Source organism: Poecilia mexicana, unplaced genomic scaffold, assembly GCF_051168715.1.
Source record: "Poecilia mexicana isolate PSO_F unplaced genomic scaffold, ASM5116871v1 scaffold_6, whole genome shotgun sequence".
Classification (NCBI taxonomy): Eukaryota; Metazoa; Chordata; class Actinopteri; order Cyprinodontiformes; family Poeciliidae; genus Poecilia; species Poecilia mexicana.
The window spans coordinates 5,640,649-5,665,693 of NW_028263375.1; the positions used below are offsets into that span (position 1 = coordinate 5,640,649).

Sequence of the window (25,045 nt, forward strand, 5' to 3'; positions counted from 1 at the left end):
CATTACTAGTTTTATTTGTTGTTTCTGTTGTTTTGTTTATTTATTTTGGATATTTAAAATGTCTTCCAGTTCCAGTGGGAAATGTTTATTAGAATATAAAATGTATTGATCTTTAAGAATGTTAAACCCGAAGGTTATGTTCCACAAACTTGCTGCATGATTTCATAATCTCATTGTCTCAGCATATTATCGGCTCTCTGGGTCTGAGCCAGGATTTCAGCCACTTTGGCAAGAAAAACATCCTCTGCTTTTGTTCCTTTCTGCTCCCTCACATTACGCCACAATTACAAACAGAGTTTGTCCCTGAAATCTTTTAATTACTTATTGGGCTGTGACTTCATCAGCTCAGATTACAATTGAGCATTGTAGCCCGGACTTGTGGCGAACTCTGGGAAAGTTTTCAGCTAAAATAAAACGGTTTTCTCCAGAGACGTAGCGGAGCCCATAAAATGTATTAAAGTACAAAAAAAGACACTAAGAAGATCAAATTCTGGACGACTCCTTAATAAGAAGACATCAGCGGTGGATAAAGTGGTTTAACAGCGACAGAAAGAACATGTCGGGGCAAGTCACCATCGTCAGAAGTCACATGGATGATGTGGACTCCAGTTCATGGTGTGACTTCATACTGGTCTGATTATACACAAAATTTTCCTCTGACTGCTTGGAAAATTTTATTTTTGGTAGAAATGACTATAAAACCCAAATGTGAGCAACCGGCCAGTCAAATAAATTAGTTTGGTGAAGTCAGTAAAGATCTGAAAGGGACTAAATTAAATAAATACATTATTAAGTTGCTAATTAAATGTGCCATGAAATAAATGTTTAATTAAATGTTTAAATAATTTATTTAAGCAGGATTTTTAAAGCCTGAGGATCAGTGTACCCTCGGTCTTTTGACTTTGTGAGTTTGAGAGATACAATTATTTCATGGTGATGCTGCAGGTATGGAAGGCCAAAAGAGACAACACTTGATATATTGTTAGAAAATCATTAATTAATTAAATGTACCATGACATAAATAAATGCCTAAAATAATTTATTTAGACATGATCTTCAAAGAATTGAGGCTAATCTAGTGGAGTTTAACAGATCAATGTTAGCCCCACCCCTCGACTGTGATTGGTGGATTTGACAGATCAAATTATTTCCTGGTGAAGCTGCAGGTATGGAGGTCAAAAGGGATAAAATTAACCAACTACATAATTAAGCCATTAATTAAATGTACCATAAGATAAATAAGCATTTATTTGGTTCAGTAATTTATTTTAGCATGATTTTCAGAGAATTAAAACTAAGTGGAGTTCAGTGGATCCAGTTTTGGCCCCAACACTCGACTTTTATGTTTCAGTTTGACAGATAAAATTATTTCAGAAATATGTATTTAGGCCCAAAAGGGACAAAATTAATCAAATAATTAAATATAATTAAACATAATTAAATGTACTACAAAATATTGATTATGAGAAATGTGCTTCATTTATCAAACTGACTCAATAACAATAGGTGCCAAACTCTAGAAGAAGACAACTAGATTTGCTTAGTTTCTTCTTCCACGCAGTTGATTTTATTAAACGCGTCATAAACAACAACGTGAAACATCCGAGGGGAAAAATGTCCACCGTATAAATCTGATCGGTTTGATCTACGACTGCCGTTTGTTTCCCACCGCTGACCTCTGTGTGTGATCCTGCTGTGGAGGCCTGCCCATTTCATTAGCATGTTGGAGCAGTGAGCCTGGCTTTAGAGGCAATATCCCTGTCAGCAGATTAATCTAATACCTCACACACACACACACACACACACACACACACACACACACACACACACACACACACACACACACACACACACACACACACACACACACACACACACACACAGAGACAGTGGTGTATTCACATACGGACACACATGGGGAGACGAAGGACAATATGTACCCAAGCTTAAAGGAAAACACCGCTGCACAATGGGGATGTGAACACAAACAGATTACAACTTCACTGCATTTTCACAGGTTCATATTTGCACATATTCAAGTATGCAGCTAAAATCTGTCCTGTCCAGTGACCTACTTTCCCTAACCCTGCTTCGCTTTTTGTCAACAACGCGCCCGCAGCAGCTGAGGTGGAGCGCCGACCGCTCCGCCGACGGCTTTGAGCTCGAGTTCGCTCAGGAGGAAGGAGAATTCCTGCAAAACTCGATTTGGGGCCAAACTTTACGCAGAGAGGGCAGCCTGATGTGTTGGCAGACCCAATAGTTTCCTCGTGATGCGCAGAAATCACACCCGCTTGTCCCGACAATAACGAATCAGTCCGAGTGTTTCATCAGACTAATCTGGATGAAAATAACTTTCTGGTTTAACTAAAAACACGTTTAATGTGTGTTACCGTTATTTATTCATTCAGCCATCAATTATTCTTGATACTTTAAAAATTTCTAATAATTGTGGGAATATCTTACCATCTTTCAGTTCTGATTTATGACTCAACAATTAAATTCAAAATCGATTTTTGATTCAGAACAAAGAGAGGAAGAAAGAAAGACTTTTACACTTATTTTTCAAGTACGCATTTCGATTAATCGTTCATTTTGACAAGCTATCGATTAATCAGCTAAAATATTCTGTAGATTATTCATTAAACTTCTTGAGCCTTTTTTGTACAATAATAGGAATTATTTGAAAAATGGAAATAAATAAACTGATTTCTTAAAAATAAAACATTTTATGCCAAACATATTGACAGAAAAAGGTGATTATTTTTTATCTTAAATGCAAAACTTATATTTAGTACAGTTCTGGCTTAATTTTCAGCAAGTGACTTTTATTTCAGACTTCAGTTAACAATTAATCAATTACTAAATCAGTTGACGATTATTTCAATAATCGATTCACCATGATTAATCTGATTAATCATGCTGAGCATTAATTAAAATTTTACACCCTAATAAACTTAAACATAAACAGAGTTTAAAACTACCTGTACACCAACCACAGAACACATAAAAACACATCAGAGAGAAAAATTGTCATTACTGAAAAAAACTGAAAATCAGCTTTTACTCTATTTTTAATCATCAAAGTGAACACTGTGTCAACTTTTCCCCCGGCAGCTTTGTTTATCTTACTTTTTCTGCTTGTCTGAAGAAAAATGTTTGCTTTCCTTTCAAAGAGTGTAACAATTTCCACTTTGCAGATTCTTTTTTGTCTAGCCTGCATGAAATATAAAAGCCACTTCAGTCCACAGTTTTAAAAAACATCAAACAAAATAAACAATGATGCAAGTCGCTTACATTTGAAAAACAAATGAAAAGTTGTTTCTATTTCCTGACAAAAAGGACATATTTCAGTTGCATCTCTTTTTAATCTTAGACACAAAACTGTTAACACTCACTCTTTCCAAACAGCCTCTATCCTTCCACTAAACTTTCCCTTATTGAACCCTTGAAAAGATATTTTATACAATGTTTACCATTCAACATATAAAAATCTAAATTTTAAGTAAAGAAAGAGAGAGAAAAAAGAGAGCCAAAAGAACAGGAGTGGAAAAAAAGAGCAAAAAAGAGATAAAATAAACTATTAAAATAAGAGATCAAAGGAAACAAAAAGAAAGATCTAAGGAAAGAAACAAAAAACTGAATGAAGAAAATTTAGAGAAAGAGTGAAAAGAGCAAGAGTGGAAAAAAGAAAAAAAACTTTTAAAAAAATCACCAGCAAAAGAGCAAAGGAAAGCAAAAAATAACAAAAGAGAGAAAAACAATGAAAACTAGTTTCACTCTTTCTGTTTTCAAATTTATTTAAATTAATTTGCACGACAGATAATATTTACAAAAACATCAGTGGAAAAAAGCATTTAAATAGTGACAAGCTGAAAGCTTTCTCCTGGTTCTGGTTCTTAGTTCTGGTTCTTGGTTCTGGTCCTCGTTCTTAGTTCTGGTTCTTGGTTCTGGTTCTGGTTCTGGTTTATGTTACTCCTGTCAGCAGCGACTCACCAGTTTTTTCTGGCCCCCTGCTGGCCGTCCAGTGAACTGCAAGCTGGTAGAGAGTTTGTGAAATTTCAGCACCAATTTGATAAAAATCTGAGTTGATGAGTAACCTGCCTCCTCTTCCTCCTCACTCCTCTTCCTCCCCACTCCGTTTCCTCCTCTTCCTCCTGCTGTTGGGCTCCAAAGTGTAAAATCTGATCCTCGTCTTCCTCCTCTTCTTCAGGATGGGACAAGCACTCGTACGGTTACCACGGCGACGACGGCCACTCGTTCTGCTCCTCCGGGACGGGCCAGCCATACGGGCCGACGTTCACCACAGGCGACGTGATTGGCTGCTGCGTCAACCTGATCAACAACACCTGCTTCTACACCAAGAACGGCATCAGCCTAGGTTTGTCGCTCGCGTGGCGGCGTGGCGGCGTGGCGCCGTGGCGCCATGTCCGAGTTTCTCACCGATTCCTCTGCTTTGTTCCCGCAGGTGTTGCCTTCACGGACCTTCCTGTGAGTATATCGGCCAATCAGCTCCCGCTGCACTTTTCTTCTCTGGTTTGATGTTGCAGGAGTTTAATGTGAAGAATGCAAGATTCCTAAAAGCTGGAGAAATACAGAAAAGATTTCCAGATCTTCAGTTTCTCTCTCTCTCTCTCTCTCTCTCTCTCTCTCTCTCTCTCTCTCTCTCTCTCTCTCTCTCTCTCTCTCTCTCTCTCTCTCTCTATATATATATATATATATATATATATATATATATATATATATACAGGTGCTGGTCATAAAATTAGAATATTGTGATAAAGTTCATTATTTTCCATAATGTCATGATAAAGATTAAATTGTCATATATTTTAGATTCATTGCACACCAACTGAAATATTTCAGGTCTTTTATTGTTTTAATTTTGATGATTTTGGCAAACAGCTCATGAAAACCCAAAATCCCTGTCTCAAAAAATTAGAATATTATGAAAAGGTTCTCTGAACGAGCAATAAAAATAATCATCTGAATCAACAAAGTAACTCTAAACACCTGAAAAAGATTCCTGAGGCCTTTAAAAACTCCCAGCCTGGTGCATTACTCAAAACCGTAATCATGGGTCAGACTGCTGACCTGACTGCTGTCCAGAAGGCCATCACTGACATCCTCAAGCAAGAGGGTGAGAAACAGAAAGAAATTTCTGAACGAATCGGCTGTTTGCAGAGTGTTATATCAAGGCACCTCAGTGGGAAGTCAGTAGGAAGGAAAAAGTGTGGCAGAAAACGCTACACAACGAGAAGAGGTGACCGGACCCTGAGGAAGATTGTGGAGAAGGGCCGATTCCAGACCAAATTAAATTTTCATCTCCATAAAACTTTTCAGCAGATGGAAGCATGAAGTGCTCCAAAATCTTCTGATAGCTGCTGCATTGATCCTGCCCTTGATAAAACACAGTGGACCAACACCAGCAGCTGACATGGCACCCAGACCATCACTGACTGTGGGTACTTGACACTGGACTTCTGGCATTTTGGCATTTCCTTCTCCCCAGTCTTCCTCCAGAGTCGGGCACTTTGATTTCCGAATGACATGCAAAGTTTGCTTTCATCCGAAAAAAGTACTTTGGACCACTGAACAACAGTGGTCCAAAGTGCTGCTTCTCTGTAGCCCAGGTCAGGCGCTTCTGCCGCCGTTTCTGGTTCAAAAGTGGCTTGACCTTTGACCTGGGGAATGCGGCACCTGTAGCCCATTTCCTGCACACGCCTGTGCACAGTGGCTCTGGATGTTTCTACTCCAGACTCAGTCCACTGCTTCCCCCAAGGTCTGGAATCGGCCCTTCTCCACAATCTTCCTCAGGGTCCGGTCACCTCTTCTCGTTGTGCAGCGTTTTCTGCCACACTTTTTCCTTCCTACTGACTTCCCACTGAGGTGCCTTGATATAACACTCTGCAAACAGCCGATTCGTTCAGAAATTTCTTTCTGTTTCTCACCCTCTTGCTTGAGGATGTCAGTGATGGCCTTCTGGACAGCAGTCAGGTCAGCAGTCTGACCCATGATTACGGTTTTGAGTAATGAACCAGGCTGGGAGTTTTTAAAGGCCTCAGGAATCTTTTTCAGGTGTTTAGAGTTACTTTGTTGATTCAGATGATTATTTTTATTGCTCGTTCAGAGAACCTTTTCATAATATTCTAATTTTTTGAGACAGGGATTTTGGGTTTTCATGAGCTGTTTGCCAAAATCATCAAAATTAAAACAATAAAAGACCTGAAATATTTCAGTTGGTGTGCAATGAATCTAAAATATATGACAATTTAATTTTTATCATGACATTATGGAAAATAATGAACTTTAACACAATATTCTAATTTTATGACCAGCACCTGTATATATTTGTTCTTCTCTCTTTCTCTCTCTCTTTTTTCCTCTTTCTTTTGCTTTTTCATTTGTGGTTTTGCTCTCTTATACTTTTATTTGGCTTTTTATTCTTTCGCTCTTTCAATTTTTAAACTGTTTTCTCTTTTATTTTGCTTACTTTTTGTCCTCTTTTGTTTTCTTTTCTTTCTGTCTTTTGAATTTCTTTCACTCTTGCTCTTTTTCTGCTCTTCCTCTTTGACATTTTCCTCTTTCTTTTGCTTACTTTTCTGTTTTGTTACTAAAATCTTATGCTTTTTCTTTCACTTTTTCTTTTGCTCTGTCTTTCATTCTTACATTCTTTTACTTTCTTTCTCCCACTCTTTCTCTTTCACTCTTGCTTTTGCTCTTTCTTTTTCTCATGTTATTTTACTTTTTATTTCTTTCTCTTTACCCTTTTTCTTCTCTGTTTCTCTTTCTCTTACTTTCACTCTTTGGTTCTTTTTTTTCATTCATTTTTCTTTTTTTCCCCTCTCTTTAAGTCTTTCTCCATCTTATTATTGTTCTTTCTTTCCTCAGCAGCAAATCTGATGGTAGAGGTGCAGAAACCTCTCATATGCTACATACTAGTGCAGACGCTGTCCGTGTTGCAGTAGCAACATTGTGGCTGGTGGAGAAAAGTTGCAGGATTAATTCAGCTTTTAGGGATTATGTCAGTCATCTTTGAGATTCAGTGAATATTCGCTGCTAGACAAGATCTAGCAGCGAATTGTTGTGTTTCCTGGAACAACAACGCTGTTAAAATAGGGACAATCTCAGCATCCTGATGCAGTTTGGTATTTTATTTATCTGGTAAAGTCTGATTGTTGTCTGAATCTCTCCCAGCCCAACCTGTACCCCACCGTGGGGCTCCAGACGCCCGGAGAGATCGTCGACGCCAACTTTGGCCAGCAGCCGTTCGTCTTCGACATCGAGGACTACATGAGCGAGTGGCGGGCGAAGATTCACGGGATGATCACCAGCTTCCCGATCGGCGAGCGGCTGGGGGAGTGGCAGGCCGTCCTGCAGAAGTAAGAAAGTCACTCAAAATTAGATTAATCCTGTTCTTTTAGACACATTGCAACATGACTTCCCTGCTGGAGGGCAAAAACCGTCTAACCAATGATGACTAGCATTGGTTGTATAGAGTTTTTGCATTAGACAATGGCGCTCTGTTTTGTAAATCAAAGCGTATTTTCCTCTGCTGTGTTCAGCATGGTGTCCAGCTACCTGGTGCATCATGGGTATTGTGCGACTGCAACAGCGTTTGCCAGAGCCACAGAGACCACGATACAAGAGGACCAGACGTCTATAAAGAACAGGCAGAGTGAGTGAATCGTCCAGCTGCGTGAGCCTCCATCTCGGTTCCTGTGTGAACATCAGCTCTGTTCTGCAGGAATACAGAAGCTGGTTCTGGCGGGTCGGGTCGGTGAAGCCATCGACGCCACCCAGCAGCTCTACCCAGGTCTGCTGGAACGTAACCCGAACCTGCTCTTCATGTTGAAGTAAGTCTGCTCCCAGCTGCAGCTGCGGCTGGATAATAAAATCTCAGATTTCTTTTTTTAAAGGTTTTATCGGCTCTAGTGGCCTTTATTTGATAGTTAGTTGACAGGAAAGTGGGTAATGAGAGAAGGGGAAGACATGCGGCAAAGGTCGCCAGGGCGGGAATCGAACCTGCGACAGCCACGTCGAGGACTGAGGCCTCCATATGTGGACTGTGCTTAACCCCTGCGCCACCACAGCACAGCCAGATTTCTGATTTTAATCGCTTTTTTTGTTTCACCTTCTTTTGAAAAAAGAAATTACAAATCACAGAAAATCTTTTCCAAAAGTTCCTTTTATTCCAATTATCCCCTGTATAAGTTGTATACAAGGGATTATTTTGTATTATTTTGACTTTCTTGTCATATGACTGTATTCCTTTTATACTGTGACTCTATTATTGTGATAAAATCATAGTATTAGTAGTTTTCCTATTATTCCATCATAGCGTTGACCTGAATACAAGTTCAGATAAACAGAAGCAGTAAAACAAGATGGCTGCCCTGAGTGTGCTGACATCACTCTGAACTATAGAAACCCAAGGAATGCATTGGTGAAAATTCATAAACCAAAAATTAGATTAATCAATAAAATCAATTTGTAAAATCCCAGTACAACCAGTAACCCCAGTTCCCTGCAGGTGTCGGCAGTTCGTGGAAATGGTGAACGGGACGGACAGCGAGGTTCGCTGCCTGACGGTTCGCTCCCCAAAGTCCCAGGACAGTTACCCCGGCTCCCCAAACCTCAGCCCGCGGCACGCCGCCAGCGGCACACACGTCCACAGTGGAGGTACGAAACACACACACCCACACACTGACAGGGCGCTGAGAGAACCGTTTCTGCCTCCCAACAGGAGCGGAAAGCCCCACCTGCAGTAACGGCGTCGCCCCGCCCAACAAGGCGAAGGTTCATGGCGGCGGCAGCATCAAATACCCGAGCGCCTCCTCCTCCACCTCCTCATCCAGCTCCTCCTCCCCGTCCTCCATAAACTACTCCGAGTCCAACTCCTCCGACTCCACCAAGAGCCAGCCACACAGCGCCAACAGCAACCAGGAAACCAGGTAGGAAGACGTTCAAACACATGTGGACATAAAATGTCAGATTTTTGATTCTTGTTCATATTTAAAAAATCTTTTCCCAACGAAAACCTTTGGAGAAGACACCTGCATGATGTTTGACGCCTCAACGTCTTCAGATCCAACAAAATTGTTGTCAAATATTTGTGCTACATTTGTGCAGCACAAATGTTTGTTTGTGATCTTAAAGATATATTTCCAGAGATCATGAAAGGTCTTCATATCAGGCAAAATTGGTGCTAATCAACTTGGCTGCGTTTATGCAGCAAGATTTTTTTGTGCTGCTTTTCCTTTGAAGATTTTAATGAAAGTTTAAAGGTCAAAATGTGCATCAATGCCAACCCCACATTATTCAACTCAGACAAATTTGCTGTCAAATATTTGTGCTGCGTTTGTGCAAAAACTGTTAGTTCCACTGTCAGATTATTTCACTTATAACAATTTTTCCCATGTTTTAAGTGAAATAATCTACCAGTGGAACTAGAACTTTTTCATCAATATTAAGGAATTATTGACTCAAAACAAACTCCTGGTTCTTGCTGTAAAGTTACTTTTACGTTAGTTTGTCTTATTTCAAGTTTACCAAGAGATTTGCACTGGAAACTAGAGGAAAATTACTTGGTCAGATTTTGTGTTTTTGCAGTGTGTTTCTTGCTGTTTGTTGTTTCATACTTTTGTCATGGAAAACACTTTGAATCGCTGAAATGTTCTACACAAATAAACTTGACTTCAAAAATATCATTTCATAAATATTCAATAAAAATTAAACGTTGTTTTGTGAATCTATTCGGGTTATTTGTTACTCGACTGAGTCTTAGGGCCTCTAATGGTTAACTGTAAACAGTTTCCAGTTAATTCCTGTTTCTTTAACAAACTCGTTGTTTTAACCCCGGATTTGTTTGCGTTTGTGCCAGCGACAGTGAGATGGAGATCGAGGCGGAGCATTACACCAACGGCGTGGTGGACGGCTCGTCGGCGCGGATCATGAACGGCACGTACCGACATGAAGAGATCCTGCAGCCCGACGACAACAGCATCTGCAACGGGGTCACAGGTCAAAGAAACACGCCTCCTCATGGCATCCTGGGTGTTTTCTCCAGCAGGCACATGTAGTGCTTCAAGGCTGGAACATTTAAACAACTGTCAACTAATTTAGTAATCGATTAATCATTGACTGGAGTAGACAAACAAAAAATTCAGTAATTAAGCCCTTAATGCTGCTGTTATATGTTGAATCATTCAAACATAAACACCCAAGTTAAAATGATAGAAACTTGTCATCATTGTTTGGATTTTGTTTTGTTTTCACTGCAATATTTACAAAGTCTAACAATTTTGCCAATGTGGTTTTATCCATGTAGTGTCACCTCACTCTTTGATAGATTCAAATATAAAAAAATGAAAAACAAAAACAGTTAATTAAAATCAATATTTATAGTAGAAATAATAAACTTCAAGAAAACGGAACAATTAAAAATACAAAAAACTAATGAAAAATCTGCAGAATGTGCCGATTATTTTTTTTTAAATCTGATTGATTGTTTAATTGTCGGAGTAACTGATAAATTAATGGATTACTGAAATCATTGCATGTCGTCTGCAGACAAGGGCCGCAGGAGCAGCAAGCAGCTGTGTGGGGGGAACCAGGCGGCCACAGAGAGGATGATCCAGTTCGGACGGGAGCTGCAGGCGCTCAGCGAACAGCTGAGCCACGACTACGGCACCAACACCACGCACAAGAAGATGTTACAGGTAACCCACCTGCAGAAACTCACCTTTACCTTTTTTACTGACAAATAATAAGATCACAACACATACTCCACATTTTCTGCTTTTTCTTGTGTGTGTGTGTTTTTTTTTACCTAAATCATCAAAAAGTGATTTAGGCCAATATGTTAGGAAAGTGACAATATGTAACTTCAAATTATACTTTTTTTTTTACTTCACAAATAGTTACTGGGATAAAAAAAAATACATGTAAATATTTACAAAATAACAGAATACGTTTTGTGTGCCACAGAAAAGGTAAAATGGATAAATAAATATAAATTCAGACTAATTTAGTTAAATAAAAATATTTAAATACACAAATGAAATAAACTGCTGTTGTTAAATAGAACATGTCTCCTTAGAGATGGGTGATACTGACAAAAAATAATATCACAATATATTTATTAAATACCTGAATCATGATATTCAATGTTTTTGCTTTTCTAAGTATTTTATTTGGCCAAACAAATATGTAATTTCAAAACAAAATATTTTTTAGCTTGTCCCATCCTTTTCGCTTTCCTTTAACGCTTTCTTTCACTAGAATAAAAAAATATTAATATATGCAAAATCACGTTATAGATTTATTTAATAGGATTGCATTTAAATGTATCTATGGATAAATAAATGTAAATGTATTTAAATATATTTGTAGCTGAATAAATTTAAATGCACACTAAGTTTGGCCAACAAAAACAATTTGAAATCAGTTACCATGTGTAAATAAAAATACTTAAATATACGAATGAATCAAACTGCTGTGGCTCAGTAAAACATTAGTTTTACAAGATGTTCAAAAGTGTTTCCCCTTCATGTTTTTGTGAGAACTTAAATAAGTGATTTTGAAGGTTTTTTTTTAACAAGTTGATTTATGAAATGAGCTAAATAAAGAATAAACTGCTCAGTCATACAGGAATAATGTTGAACTTCTAAGTAAACCAATAGTGTCTCATCGTGGTGTTATGACTTGTTTTCACCACTAGGGGTCTCAGTTGACCCTGAAACAAAAACGATAAAAACGCCTAAAACATGAAAACATCTATTATTTTAAATTCATATTATATCCTGCAACATGAACAAAAACTGCTTCCTGTTGAAATGAAGAAAAATGTTGGACTTTAAAATCTTTCATTATGAGAGCTGATTGGCTACTGGTCTAATCGAAGGAACCAATCAGGAGAGAGGAGGCAAACATGTTGATTTAATGACGAAATGAAACTAAATAAATCTGCTTGATGCCACCTGCAGACGAATTCAGCCGCTGTGATCGATCGCCCTCTCTTTCTGTGTGTGTGTGTGTGTGTGTGTGTGTGTGTGTGTGTGTGTGTGTGTGTGTGTGTGTGTGTGTGTGTGTGTGTGTGTGTGTGTGTGTGTGTGTAGGATGCATTCAGCCTGCTGGCGTACTCGGACCCCTGGAACTGCCCGGTGGGCCAGCAGTTGGACCCCACGCAGAGAGAGTCGCTCTGCTCCGCTCTTAACAGCGCCATTCTGGGTAAACAATCAGTTTAAATTTACAGCATTTTTTATTTTTATCAGCAGTTATGATGCAGCTCAATGTTTCTTTTTCTTTTTTTTTTTATCAAATTTTTCTGAGTTTACTTTTATTTATTTTACAATTTATCAACATTTTAAGTACACATTTAAATGTGTGAAGATTACTTTTATCCTTGTGCCTTTTAATTTGATCTTCTTGGTTAAAATTAAAACAAAAATGTAAAGAAAAAGTAAATTTAATTAAACAGGAAAAACCTATTGTAAATTATTTTTCTTAAATTGTATTCAATTAGGTTAATTGAAAATAAAATGAGCCAAAACCTTAATATTTAGTAATGTTAGTGCTTGTTTGTTTTAATTGAAATAATATTAATTTGTTTTTATTTTAATTATGAATAACAATAACTAATGATGGTGGTAGTTGTAATACTATTATTATTATTATTATTATTATTATTGTTGTTGTTGTTACTGAATAATATTAAGTAGTAGTAATAAATATTTTATTTAGTCATGTAGTAATTTAATATAAGATATTATTAATGATATTAATGTAATAATAACATAATATTTATTATTAATGTCATATCAATAATATATATTGCTATAAGAATAATTATTTTATTATTGTAATATAATTGTTATAATAATAATAATCTTAATAAAAATTAAAGTAATAGTCAAAATAATATTAATTGTGTTTTTCACAATTATTCATTATATTATCAATGATAATGATTACTCTCATTACTACTACTGTTATATTTTAACTTATTTAGATATAAACACCCAAATTAAGATTATATAAAAAAATTCTCATCACTGTTTTTTTTATTTTAGTTTTCACTCTATTATTTTTACAGTCTAATTTTTTTGTTTTTTGTTTTCTCTAATATTTTAATATTTGAAGGGAAAAACAAAAACAATCAAAATCAAGATGCATAAAAATAAAAGGCTTATAAAAATAAACTTAAACTGTTACATTTTTAAGCTGAATTGGAAAAGTAATAAATGCATCAAATAAGCAGATATTAAGTCATGTAAATAAATAAAATCTACCATTTATTAACTTTTTTTCAGTTTCTGACTTTAGCAGCTCAGAAAGCGTTTAAATAAACAAAACTTCCCGTCCAGAATCCCAGAACCTCCCCAAGCAGCCGCCGCTGATGCTGGCGCTGGGCCAGGCCACCGAGTGCGTCCAGCTCATGGCCCGGGTCCGGTCCGGTTCCTGCTCCTTCGCCAGGATAGACAACTTTTTGCACTAGCCCCGCCCCCCCCCCTGACCCGGTCAGGTGAGCAGAACCTCCAGAAACAAACCAACATACAAACATGAAAATCCAGGCTGGATCCGCTCCAGACCTCGCCTGAACCTTTACCTGAACCTGTCTGTCCTCAGGTAACTGCTGAGCAGCACTGAGATGTCTAGCTGGTCGTTGCCATGGTGACGAAGAGGCGAGCATGCGTCTGATTGGATCAGAGAAGAGAAGGGAAGGAGGCTTCCTATTTAATTTAGTATTATCAGATTTAATAAATGTGTGACACTATTTAAATATTATTATTATTATTATTCAGTTTATTTAGCCGTTTTTTTGTTTTGTTTGTTTTTTTTTAGTATTTTTGTCAGTTTGTTGTGCTCATCCTGGACAAACTAATCATATCCCCCCCTTTATTATTTTATTGGTATTGTTATTTTCTTTTGCTGTAATGGTTGGACTTCAATTCCTGTCGTCGGTTTTGTTGTTTCTGTTCTCCCGGATCTTTCAGAACCAGAACCCATAAGAACCAGAAATAATTCAACCCAAACCGGACGAGCTTTAAATGCTGAGCAACGTAAAAATGAGCTTGTAGCCATTAATTTCATCTGGATTGTACTGCAAACAGTGATACATTTTAGAAACATGAATTTAACAAAGTTAAAACATGTTTAATTAACATTGGGTCAAAATTATTCACACAGGCTTTAATTAACAAATAAATTGGCTAATTGCATCTTTTTTAGCAATGCAAACCTAAAAATATATATTTTCTGCCATTGTGATTTTTTGATAAAAATTCTTCTTTTAATAATAACTCAAACATTTCCAGGCTCCACAGCATCATGCTTCCCGCTCAGTTTTTGTCTCATTTTATTGCGCTAAAAAGCGATAAAATGTAAATTATTTAGCTTAATTTATGAAAAATACCAATGCTGACTCAGCCCAGCAGAGGAAGAAATTGTTTTTTCATATAAAATTCAAAGATTCAGTGAAAGTCTGGCTATTTTCTAAATCTTCTTTTGGACGTTTAAAGTTTTAAATCTTGTTTTTAAAAATCACTGCAGTTGCTTTGTTGCATTATTATCTCGGATAATTTCAATAGATCATCAAAAACAATAAATAAATGCATCATAAATGACATAACATTTCCAGACCCCGCAGCATGATGCTTCCTCCTCCTTGCTTCTTTGTAATCCAGTTACAAAGAAGCAAGGAGGAGCGAAACCACTCAGTTTTTGTCTCATTTGAACTAAAAATCATTTTCTCCCTGTGTTCTCATACCGGCGGCATTTTTACAGTTAAAATGTAAATTATTTAGTTAAATGAAACAGCATAGCAGAGGGAAAAATGCCGTTTTTATATCTAAAAATGTGATTTTTCTTTTCAGAAAGTTATATCATTCAAAAAGTCGAGGAAAGCCTGGAACATTTCTAAGTCTTCAAAAAAAATCTCAGCAGTTGCTTTATTGTATCATTATTTTGAGAAATAAATCCGTTAGTTTTCAGCTTCTGATGTTTAATAAAAGCACAGCGGAAATCAAGTCTGTGAAACTTTCCCCTCGTTAGCTGGAGAAATTATCCCCCACAAGTTAGAAATAAAAAAGCACTAAACCCTGGCTGTTGTTTCTGATTAAAGCTAATGTAATATTCCTGAAAACTTTCCCAGAAAAACAGGAAAAAGAACATCAGCCATGTTCAGAAAACATAATTGAAGGTCCTCCGCGGCGGCGATCACTAACCGGGAGCAGAGAGGTGTCGCAGCCTTAATTTCACTGTAACAAGCGCCACACCGGCCAATCAGAGAGGTGGTTGCAGGTGGCGGCGCCAATCCCCGCTGCACCTGCGACACCTGCCCTCGGGGCCAAGTCCTACTCTATTATCAGCATAAAGAAAATCAGTATCAAAGGCCGGCTAACAAGCACAGTGTGCGCACGTCGGAAAGTCGAGTTTCATTACCGCAGGCTTCGCTTTCCCCCTCCACACTCTGACCCGCTGTGTGCTCCTGCAGTCGCAGCTAGAGCTTCAAATAAAGAGGTGAAATCATGTGACAAACAGGGAAGCCTGTAATTTTAAGGTGCAGTTTGTGATGATTAAACCGCAGCCTTTCTTTCACCAGCCTTTTGTTCCAGAGTTCAGCTCGATTTCTGTGCAATAAGATCAAAGTTTTCCTCCTCTGCGCGTTTACTAACAAGATTTTCCTCCACTTCCTGTTTCAGAGTCAACAAAGCAGAGAGATAATCCAGATTACGTTGGTTTGTGAGTTTAAATTCACCTCCAGTTTGAGCTTTTTGGATCTCCTGATCGTTTTGGTTCAGTGGAGTGGCTATTAACAGTCAGTACCTTACTTAAGCAATCTGAATTTCATCAAACAACAATGAAACCCTCATTTTAGCTTCATTATACAGCAGGTTTATTATATTAGCAGGTGATAATCCTCTATATTTAATAAATGATTTTGTTTACATCAGTAATATCCATTTTTTTTTTTTTTTTGCCCAGGGTCACAAAACTGGGCAAAAAACTGGGGGGGCACAAAATTACTTAAATTAAAGATGCAAAAATTAATTTATTGTGATATTTTTTAATCCAATTTGAATAAATCAAAGCAGAGAGATAATCCAGATTAACCTGCACATTCCACCTTTAAATTAATTTTGAGCTTAAATTCATCTCAAATTTGAGCTTAGTTGGATCTTCAGAAGTTGGATGTCGTGTTTGGAGATTATTTTAGCTTTATTATGCGATATTAGTGGGTGATAACTCTCTATAATGAATTAAATTGTTTGTTTTACATTAGTGGTGTCCAACTTTTGGCCCCAAACTCTTTAAATTTCTGGCAACCCACAAAATTCATTAAATGAAAGAGCCAAAAATTAGTTTAAGATTAGTTCAAGATTTTTAATCTTGATGTAATAAAAGGGCTTTGGACTTTTGCATTACTAAAAGAAAACCAGACAATTACCCATCCATCGTTTTCTATTTTGTCTGCCATATTTTCACTATTCCTGACCTTGTGGTCAGGGGCCAAACAAAATCATTTCAAGTGCCACTAATGGCCCGTGGGCCATACTTTGGACACCTGTGGTTTACATTGTCTCAGACCTATTAGTACGTTATTATTGTTTTGGAAAGTGAAGAAAATTCGCAACCTAACACTTCCTGTCACAGGTGCCAAAAAACTGACGAAAAACTATATTTAAAAAATTTATTTAGCTAATTTTCAACAGATTTGTGCTGCAAGTAGAAACTTAGTTGAACATGAAAACAATTAGGAATTATTTTCAGTTGTTTCAAACTCCATGTCTATTGTAGCTTCATATGGAACACCAAACAGCAAAAATTCAAAATTTCAAAATAAAAAGTAGAAAACATGTCTTTTAAATGCAATACTTGGTGTGTGTGAAATATGCATCAACAGGCTTTTTCTCTGGATTAAAACTGAACTCTCTAAATCATTACCGTGCAGTTATTGTGATATTTATGCTGAATTTGGCTGTTAAAAACGAGGCTATCAGTGGGTGATAATCCGATAATTTTACATCAGTTTGAAGCCAAAGACTGTTAGCTTTCCTCTGGTGTTGAGCAAAAAATCTATTTAATCAAACACATTTTTGGAAAATCAGATCCGGTATGAAGAAATGAGAGTTTATTGCTCAGCCCTAATCTGGTTCCTCCATCTGAATTTATTGCAGTAATAATCCAGATTAGAGAACTTCACTTCAAAGATCCAAAGTAATCCGTTATGTTAGGCTTGTTCAAATGTTCAAGTAGGTAATAAAACACAAAAATGTGATTTCAGCCTCTCATCTGTTCCTGTTTTTATTTAAAAGCAAAGCATGAGGTTCACTTCGCCTTCCTCAGTTTGACCTCTGACCTCTGTCCTCCCCTCCATGCTCAAACTGATCTGACCATGCAGACGAGCGATGCACAAATGACTTCTACCTTCATTTTGTTTTTATTTCTTGGGGGGAGACTTTTGAGTTTTACCTAAATATATAAAAAAATGCAAAAAAAAAAAAAGAAAGAAAGAAAAAAAGAGAAAAAACATTGTGAAATGAGTTATTATCTACTTAGCATGACTTTAAAAACTTTAAAACAATAAAAAAGGAAAAATGATAATTGTAAAAAAAAAAGTATTGGAAACATGTTTAAAGATAAATAATGTATTCTGTTTAATTGTGACAGAATTATTTTTATTAAAATACATCCATATGCATATGAATCGTGTCCTGTTTTTATTTGCTGCATAAAAATTCACAAAGTAAATTTTATTTTTTTAATATATATTTGATTGATAACCAGAATCAGCTACAATGTCTCTGTGATTAAACTAACATTGCATTTTTTGTAAAGGAAAAACGTTGTGATTAACTGAATTAAAGGTTGGGTTTTCCTGCTCAGTGAGATTGCACTGCTGCAGATAAAAAAAAAAAAATTTTCCCATAAATTTTGCAGGAGAGGAAATAACTATGACTAAAATTACATTTTGTCGACAGCAGGGGGCAGAAAAGAGCTGCAAATCATCCAAACAAAACCAGCTGCGTTTATCTTCTGTTTCATTTCTGATCACTTTCTGTTGGAGTCGCTAAGTTTTATTTCTAAAACTGAAAATAGTTTTTTTAGCAACACAAAGTCCTTTTAAGCTGATTAGGTTTTAAAATATGAAGGAGTTAAATATTTATGTATGGAGTCTGAAACATTTTTTTGGATTAAACTGATAAATATTCTACAGTTACAACTAGAAAACTATCTTATAAGTTTAATTGTGTAATATTTTACTTCATTCTAATAATATAACTGTTCTCGCATTATTAAGACTTTATTTTTGTGATATTACGACTTTATTCTCCTACTATTATAACTTTGTTCTCATTACTACGCAATATTACTTTTATGTCATATTATTACTTATTTTTGTATTATTATGACTTTACTCTCACATTTCTACTACTGTATTCTTTTAAATACGTTATTGCTGCATTCCTTTGACTTTATTCTGTTAAAACTACCACATTATTCTTACATTACTTTATTCTTTTGACTCCTGAAGTTGATGTTTTTAAAATTCCAGGAATCCGGTGCAATGAACTGAGGCGAAAAAAACAAATTTCATTAAATCCTCTGCTTGGTTTTAATTTTTACTTTTATTTTTTGCGTTTCTCATAAGAAACCATATTAAAATGTAATTTCTGCGCCGCCGGAGGGTTAAAACCAAGCAGTAAACATCTTCTCGCAGTCCCAGGTCAGGGGTTGTAAACATCACAACACCCACACTTTACCGCCCAGACGATGCATATTCATAGTCACATGCGAGTCATTAGGGATGTGTTTTATTAGTCTATCCCTCCATCCATCCCTCCATCCATCCCTTTTTGCCTAAACAGTAATTACTGGGAGGCCAATGGAAGGATGCGGCCCCCGCCTGCTCTCAGCCAGATTGTAATGGCTTCATAAGCGCCGCTGATTGAATTGATTGCCGCAGTCGGAGTCTGGCTGAGACGTACAATGGGGCGGAATATGCGCATTAATCAGCTCGGCCTGCATGGCTCTCGCTTTATTTCCAGGTATACAGGTGAGAAATGTACACAGCGCCAATCGTAAACAAGTCATGCCGCCGGCAAACACGATCTAACTTTTCCCCCGCCACGCAGGTCTGCGGCATCCAACGTCGAGCAGCAATCAAGCGTCTGGAGGAAACTTCCTGCGAGCTGTTTCACATTTACCAACAAGAACAAAACTTATTTTATCAGGAATTTTATTTAAATACAAACAAAGCGACCTGGAAATCAATAATTTGTGGTGGTGTAGTACAAAAACATTAATTACATCTTAAAAAAATAACTGTTACGGCTTCAGTGGGTCTCTGCCCTTTTTTCCTTTTAGGGTTCTGCAGACAGGTCTCTGCAGGTGATGCGTGTTGCCCTGATTGGTGTTCTGCAGCTTTAAAACTGCCAGGCATGCAGCAGTCAGGAGGCTTTTCCCTCCTCTCTCCTCAGAACCCCATTTGGTTTGGTTGGTATCTTTTGTCGGAGATTTGTTAGGTTTGTTTAGCATTTGCTTATTTCTGGTCAATTATAGGTTCTGCTTTAATCTATGTTGGTTTCTCATTACAGGTATTCTTTTTTCAGGGTTATTTCTTTAATATAATTTAATAAATTCTATTTTCATTCAGTTACTAAATCCTTGTGTGGTCTCCTTTTAATGTTATCCCATCAAACGAGCCTGGTGGACGTAACATTGTGGGGGCTCGTCCAATTTATGTGGACTAATTAGGCTTGTTTGGCCTTATTATTGGGTTCAGGTTGCAGTTACATGCCCCTGACTTTGGTTTGCCTGTATTGCAGGTTATTTGTAGGTTTTTTGGCTAGTTTAAGGTGTTTAACCTTACTAGATTTTGGACATTTTTGATGTTCCATATGTATGTTGTTGGAGGTCCATGAGGATTTTTGTACTTTTGTTGGAGGGGGGAGAGAGGATCTTGTTTTGTAATAGGTAAGTGCTGTCTGGTATTTGTTTTTGGCAACTCCATTTTAGACGACCCTGTTTGTTGTTTTAGTTTGTTATTTTTGGGTTGGACTCTGGGCTGAGGGCACCGCCGTGGTTTGCTGCCTGAGAGGTCTTGGCCTGGAGGGATTTGCTGCCAGCGGTATCTTGGTGCTTAAAGTGCCTTGGCTCTTGGAGGAAGGCCTGAAGACTAGGCTAAGCTTAGTCAGGGTTTTGGCATTTAGTTAGTTGTAGGAAAATGGAGGTCTGCCATTTGTTGGTGCCAGTCATGCACTTCCTTGTGGTTGGTTAAATAATTTGGTATACTTTGACTTGTAGTATTTTTTTTGGAAGTGGGTTTGTTGGGTTGGTCTGGTTTGAGAATGGATACTGTGAGTTCTTTTTTGTCTTCTCTAACATTAGAACTCTTGGAAAAGCTTACAAAGGAGCAGATTCGTCAAGTAGCTGAACACTTTAAAGTTGATCTTGAAGATGTAAAAGGATTAAGATTACCTCCACTAAGGAGTTTTTTAAAAGACGAACTTATAAAACTGAAAGTCTTTAATGTCTCTCTTTCAGATGCTGATGTGACAGATGAAACTTCCCTTGGTTCAGATTCTTTAACTGGTGCTCCAAGGTTGGAAGATGAATTGTCAAGCTCAACAGTTTCTCAAGCTTCTCAATTAAAGTTTCAGTCTAAGAAAACTGAGATGGAAATGCAGTTGGAGTTAGAAAAATTACGGCTAGCACATGAGCTTGAGGAGAGAAAACTAGCTTTACAGGAAAAGCGGCTAGCTCATGAGCAAGAAGAAAAGAGGTTAGCACATGAGTTGGAGGTGAAGAAACTGTCTTTGGAAGCTGAGCGTCTGAAGTTGAGGTCTGAGGGCAGGTTAAGTGGTGGATCTGTTAATCTGTCTCAAGGTGGTAATGGGTTTTCTGGACATAACTTGGTTAACATGTTGAAGCTGTTACCTAAGTTTAATGAACAAGATCCTGATGTGTTTTTCTCTTTGTTTGAGGACATGGCAGAGGACAATGACTGGAGTGATCTAGATTGCTCCATGCTGCTGCAAAGTGTGCTGGTGGGTAAGGCCCAAGAAGCTTATGTTTCATTAGCTTCAGCTGAAAGAAAGGTATACAAATCTGTTAAAGAAGCTGTTTTGAAAGCTTATGAACTGGTTCCTGAGCATTACAGACAACAATTTAGGAACTGCAGGAAAGCTGAAAAACAGTCAAATACAGATCTTGTCAGAGAATTAAACACCCAGTTTCATCGCTGGTTATCAGCTGAAGGTGTGGATGATTTTGAATCACTTTGACTTGATGGTGTTGGAACAGTTCAAGAACATTATTCCAGATCGGGTGGCCATATATATTAATGAACAAAAGGTAAAAACTGCTGCTAAAGCTGCTGTCTTAGCAGACGAGTATGTTCTGACCCATAAAGCTGTGAGGGATTCTAATTTGAAAGGTGACCACAGCCTTAAGGAATTTCATCACGACCGGTTTCCTGGTAAAAATAGATTGGATCCTACATTGAGATCTAAAGCGGACTTGGTTTGTAACTATTGTCGCCAGAAGGGACACTGGAAAAATGAGTGCCCTCTGAATACTAAAACTAAATCAAGTAGGGGTAAACAGGATCATCGAAAACCTGTGGCTTTAGCCAGTGTTGCACAGTTGCATTCAGTGGAGTCTACACCTCTGCCTAAAGTTGAAAGTGTAAGACCAACCGTTTTAGCTGCACCTTGTGACTTCCAGTCTTTTTCAGAGCTGACTGATTCAGATCCCCAGACCTTTGAGAAGGATGTCGGACAAGATTACGCTCCTTTCATCACACATGGGTTTGTTTCTCTGAATGGAAGTTCAAATAAAGTGGCTGTAAAGATTCTGCGTGACACCGGAGCTTCTGAATCTTTCATATTGGATTCTGTTTTGCCATTTTCTTCATGTTCTGATACTGGTCGTAGTGTCTTAATTAGAGGTATTGGGATGGAAACTTTCTCTGTGCCTCTCCATAGGATCTACTTGCAGTCAGAACTGGTACAAGGAGAAGTAACGATGGGTGTTCGTCCTTCTCTGCCTGTGGAAGGTGTGTCTCTCATTTTAGGAAACAATCTGGCAGGTGGACGTGTGTGGCGAGATGTTGCACCTCCTCTAGTGGTCCGAGCGTCTCCATCTGTTTCCATGTCAGACAAATGTGCTCAAGACTTTCCTGAGGCATTTCCAGCTTGTGCAGTAACTCGTGCCATCAGTCGTGCTTTGGCTGATAAGGAGGTTGAGTTTGGTAAGCCTAGTTCTGTTGAGAAGACTGCCTGTTTGCCAACTCTTCCTGTTCCTTTGTCACTCAGTGAGTTGATTGCAGCCCAGCAGGAGGACACAACCTTAGCTGCTCTGTTTGACCAAGTCCAGACAGCTGAACAGGACACAAAAACGTCATGTGGGTATTTTGTACAAGAAGATCTGTTGGTACGTAAATGGTTACCTTACAGTGACAAGGATATTGTTGGTCCAATTTATCAAGTTGTTGTTCCAGTCAAGTTCAGAAACCTTGTCTTGAAAACTGCTCATGGAGAATTGTCTGGTCATTTTGGAGTCAATAAAACTTATAATAGAGTTTTACGTCATTTTTATTGGCCACGTCTGAAAAAAGATGTTGCTTATTTTGTGAAAACCTGTCACACTTGTCAACTAACTGGGAAACCTAATCAGACTTTGAAACCAGCTCCACTTTTTCCAATACCCGCGGTTGGTAAGCCTTTTGAACACTTGATCATTGACTGTGTTGGCCCACTGAGTCCTTCAAAGTCAGGATCGGTGTATTTACTGACGGTTATGTGTAAAAGCACTCGTTATCCTGCAGCATATGCTCTGAAAACCATTACAACAAAGTCGGTGGTCAAAGCTTTGTCTAATTTTATTTCAGTGTTTGGAATCCCAAAGACCATTCAAACTGACAGAGGTACCAATTTCACTTCACGCATGTTTGGTGAGATTTTGAAACAACTTGGTGTAGTCCATCAACAAAGCAGTGCTTATCATGCTCAAAGCCAGGGGGCGCTAGAGCGTTTTCACCAAACCCTGAAGGCATTGTTGAGGGCATACTGCACAGAGTTGAGTAGAGACTGGGAAGAAGGTCTGCCTTGGCTACTTCTGGCAGCTCGTGAAGTTGTACAAGAGAGCACAGGGTTCAGTCCAAATGAACTAGTGTTTGGACATCATGTGCGTGGTCCTCTTGCTATTTTAAAAACTAACTTGGAGAGGTCTGAGCCACCATCAAACCTGTTTGACTACGTCAATGGTTTTCGTCGCAGACTTTTCTTGGCTGGCAAACTAGCGTCTGAGAATCTTAAAAAGGCTCAGAGAAAAATGAAGCGATGGTTTGACCAGAAAGCTGAAAACAGAGTGTTTCATCCAGGAGCTAAGGTGCTTGCCTTACTCCCCATTCAGGGTTCACCTTTTCAGGCAAAGTTTTATGGTCCGTATTCTGTGTTGAGACAGGTGTCAGCCCAAGACTACGTGGTTTCTACCCCAGACCGTAAACGACCAACTCAGCTTTGCCATGTAAACTTACTGAAGCCTTACTTTGGAAGATAAAGATGTCAAGGCAGTTGCTGCTTCTATGAAGGCAGACTTGAGCTGTAACGTAGGCTTAGATGAGGATGTGCAGACTCCAGATGACGCTGTGTTCCAGCCCAGACTTAAAAACTCTGAGATGTTGTCTAACCTACAAACATTATTGAGTCATTTGTCTGCAGAAAGAAGCGAGCAGTTGAAGAAGTTAATTTTGGATTTTCAAGCCTTGTTCAGTGACATTCCGACATGTACCAATTTAATTGAGCATGACATAGATGTGGGAGATGCGCAACCTATCCGTCAACATTTTTATCGTATTCCTCCTGAGAAAAGTAAATTTTTGGAGTCAGAGATTCAGTATTTGCTGGACAATGGCCTGGCTAAACCATCTTGTTCCAGTTGGGCCTCGCCATGTTTGCTGGTTAAAAAACCTGACGGTACTTATAGATTCTGTACTGATTATAGGAAACTGAACAGCATTACAAAGCCTGACTCCTATCCACTTCCTCGGATGGAAGATTGTGTCGATCAGGTTGGAACTGCAAAGTATGTGAGTAAATTTGATTTGCTCAAAGGTTACTATCAAGTACCCTTGTCTGCTCGAGCCCAAGAGGTGTCTTCTTTTATTGTACCATCAGGATTATACTCTTACACTGTGATGAGTTTTGGCCTTAGAAATGCACCTGCCACTTTCCAGCGGTTGATGAATCAAGTAGTGGCTGGATTGGAAGGTTGTGCTGTCTACTTAGATGATGTAGTGGTCTTCAGTGACACCTGGAATGAACACGTGCTACGTATCCGGAAGTTGTTTCAGCGTCTTCAGGATGCTCGTCTAACTGTGAACTTGGCTAAATGTGAGTTTGCAAGAGCTACAGTGACTTATTTGGGAAAAGTAGTTGGGCAAGGACAAGTGAAACCAGTGAGGGCTAAAGTCCAAGCCATTGATGGTTTCCCACCTCCTTCCTCAAAAAAGGAGTTGATGAGGTTTTTGGGGATGGTGGGTTACTATAGAAACTTTTGTGAGAATTTTTCTACTGTAGTGGCTCCATTAACTGACCTATTAAAGGCTAAAGTCCAGTTTAGGTGGTCAACAGCTTGTCAGAAGGCATTTGAAAATGTCAAGTTCCTTTTGAGCACTGCACCAGTTTTGGCTGCTCCAAGATTAGACCGGCCATTCCAGGTACAGGTTGATGCAAGTCAAGTGGGTGCAGGAGCCATTTTGTTGCAGACTGATGAAGAAGGGGTTGACCATCCAGTGTGTTTCTTTTCTAAGAAGTTCAATTAACATCAACTTAATTATTCGACCATTGAGAAAGAGGCCTTGGCTCTTATTTGGGCACTCCAGCACTTTGATGTGTATGTGGGTGGGGGTGAGTTTCCTGTTGTGGTATATTCAGATCATAACCCTTTGACCTTTTTGCACTCTTTACAGAGCCCCAATCAGCGGTTGATGCGATGGGCCTTATTTCTACAGCCTTACAACCTTGAAATTCGGCACATT

At 38.2% G+C, this 25,045-nt stretch overlaps 2 protein-coding genes across 2 annotated transcripts in view; both read left to right on the top strand.

The window, feature by feature from the left end:
* Positions 1 to 17,707, top strand: part of ranbp10 (RAN binding protein 10) — a 28,169-nt gene extending 10,462 nt beyond the window's left edge. Inside the window, exons 4-15 of the mRNA XM_014996923.2 lie at positions 4,211 to 4,378; positions 4,466 to 4,488; positions 7,195 to 7,379; positions 7,563 to 7,675; positions 7,745 to 7,853; positions 8,531 to 8,679; positions 8,744 to 8,951; positions 9,881 to 10,020; positions 10,570 to 10,718; positions 12,117 to 12,228; positions 13,365 to 13,522; positions 13,627 to 17,707. Coding sequence (XP_014852409.1) covers positions 4,211 to 4,378; positions 4,466 to 4,488; positions 7,195 to 7,379; positions 7,563 to 7,675; positions 7,745 to 7,853; positions 8,531 to 8,679; positions 8,744 to 8,951; positions 9,881 to 10,020; positions 10,570 to 10,718; positions 12,117 to 12,228; positions 13,365 to 13,495 — 1,487 coding nt within the window. The 3' untranslated portion in view covers positions 13,496 to 13,522; positions 13,627 to 17,707. The remainder of the gene's footprint in view (positions 1 to 4,210; positions 4,379 to 4,465; positions 4,489 to 7,194; positions 7,380 to 7,562; positions 7,676 to 7,744; positions 7,854 to 8,530; positions 8,680 to 8,743; positions 8,952 to 9,880; positions 10,021 to 10,569; positions 10,719 to 12,116; positions 12,229 to 13,364; positions 13,523 to 13,626) is intronic.
* Positions 17,708 to 17,825: 118 nt separating this feature from the next.
* Positions 17,826 to 24,814, top strand: LOC148158606 (uncharacterized). Its single transcript, XM_088006123.1, has one exon. It carries the CDS (start codon positions 21,268 to 21,270, stop codon positions 23,563 to 23,565), a length of 2,298 nt encoding a protein of 765 aa, XP_087862249.1. The 5' UTR covers positions 17,826 to 21,267; the 3' UTR covers positions 23,566 to 24,814.
* The last annotated feature ends 231 nt before the right edge of the window (positions 24,815 to 25,045 follow it).

Excerpts from the sequence above, each read along its gene's own strand:
- LOC148158606 (XM_088006123.1), top strand. The coding sequence starts at position 21,268 with ATGATTTTGAATCACTTTGACTTGATGGTGTTGGAACAGTTCAAGAAC.